This window comes from Sphaeroforma arctica, assembly GCF_001186125.1.
Source record: "Sphaeroforma arctica JP610 unplaced genomic scaffold supercont1.10375, whole genome shotgun sequence".
Taxonomy (NCBI): domain Eukaryota; class Ichthyosporea; order Ichthyophonida; genus Sphaeroforma; species Sphaeroforma arctica.
Window position 1 is genome coordinate 1 of NW_014030183.1, and position 868 is coordinate 868.

The window sequence follows — 868 nt, forward strand, 5'->3', positions numbered from 1 at the left end:
ATGGTTCGTATATAGATATATCCCTGTGATAATTTCAAACACGATAATCTTGCCTACATTTACTTAACCTACTTGTATACCCATATATACACCCCATCCTGTCCCGCTATATACAGACAATCAGTTTAAACAAGACGAAGTATCGTTGCAGGAAAGTTCGGAATCCGGTTTGGATGATAACCAGGACGCGTTTGAAGAAGAACGATATCACCACAAAGCAGCCGTTGCTCTCAGCGTGGGAGTAGGTAGCTACTGTGATCCCGTTGAAATACCGGGATTGGCTCATTTCCTGGTACGTTTTTGTACGTTTTCGTACTTTTTTTGTTTGTTAAAGTATGCATCTCGCGCTGTCACCACAACGTATCTACTGTCAGTATGGGTGTAGGTCGCTACTACTATGATCCCGTTAAAGTACGGGCAATGGCTCATTTCCTGGTACGTTTTGTACGTTTTGTACGTTTTCGTACGTCTTTTGTACATTTTTGCACTTGCAGTTTTTGCGATTCCGTGGTGTGTTTACAAATGCATTTCGCGCTGTCACCACAACGTATTCACTGTCAGTGTGGGTGTAGGTCGCTACGACTATGATCTAGTTATAATACGGGGATTGGCTCATTTCCTGGTACGTTTTTCTACGCTCTCGTACGTTTTCGCAATCTTAGGTACGTTTTTACATATGCGCTACACAAGCATATTCGGTTCGCCAGTTCACCGACGTCTACCACACCAACAGTCAGTGTGCCATTGACTGACGCTGTAGCAATGACTAGTGCATATATATATATATATTTATACATACATACATACATACATACATACATACATACATACATACATACATACATACATACATACATACATACATACA

The 868-nt window shown here is 41.0% G+C and overlaps 1 protein-coding gene across 1 annotated transcript; it reads left to right on the top strand.

Annotated features, from left to right (window-relative positions):
* Positions 1-116: 116 nt before the first annotated feature.
* SARC_17322 (hypothetical protein) lies at positions 117-572 on the top strand (the record flags this gene model as incomplete). The annotated part of the gene is made up of 2 exons (XM_014288582.1): positions 117-292; positions 495-572. Coding segments are annotated over 2 exons (254 nt in total), but the record flags the coding sequence as incomplete, so codon positions are not given.
* Between the last annotated feature and the right edge of the window lie 296 nt (positions 573-868).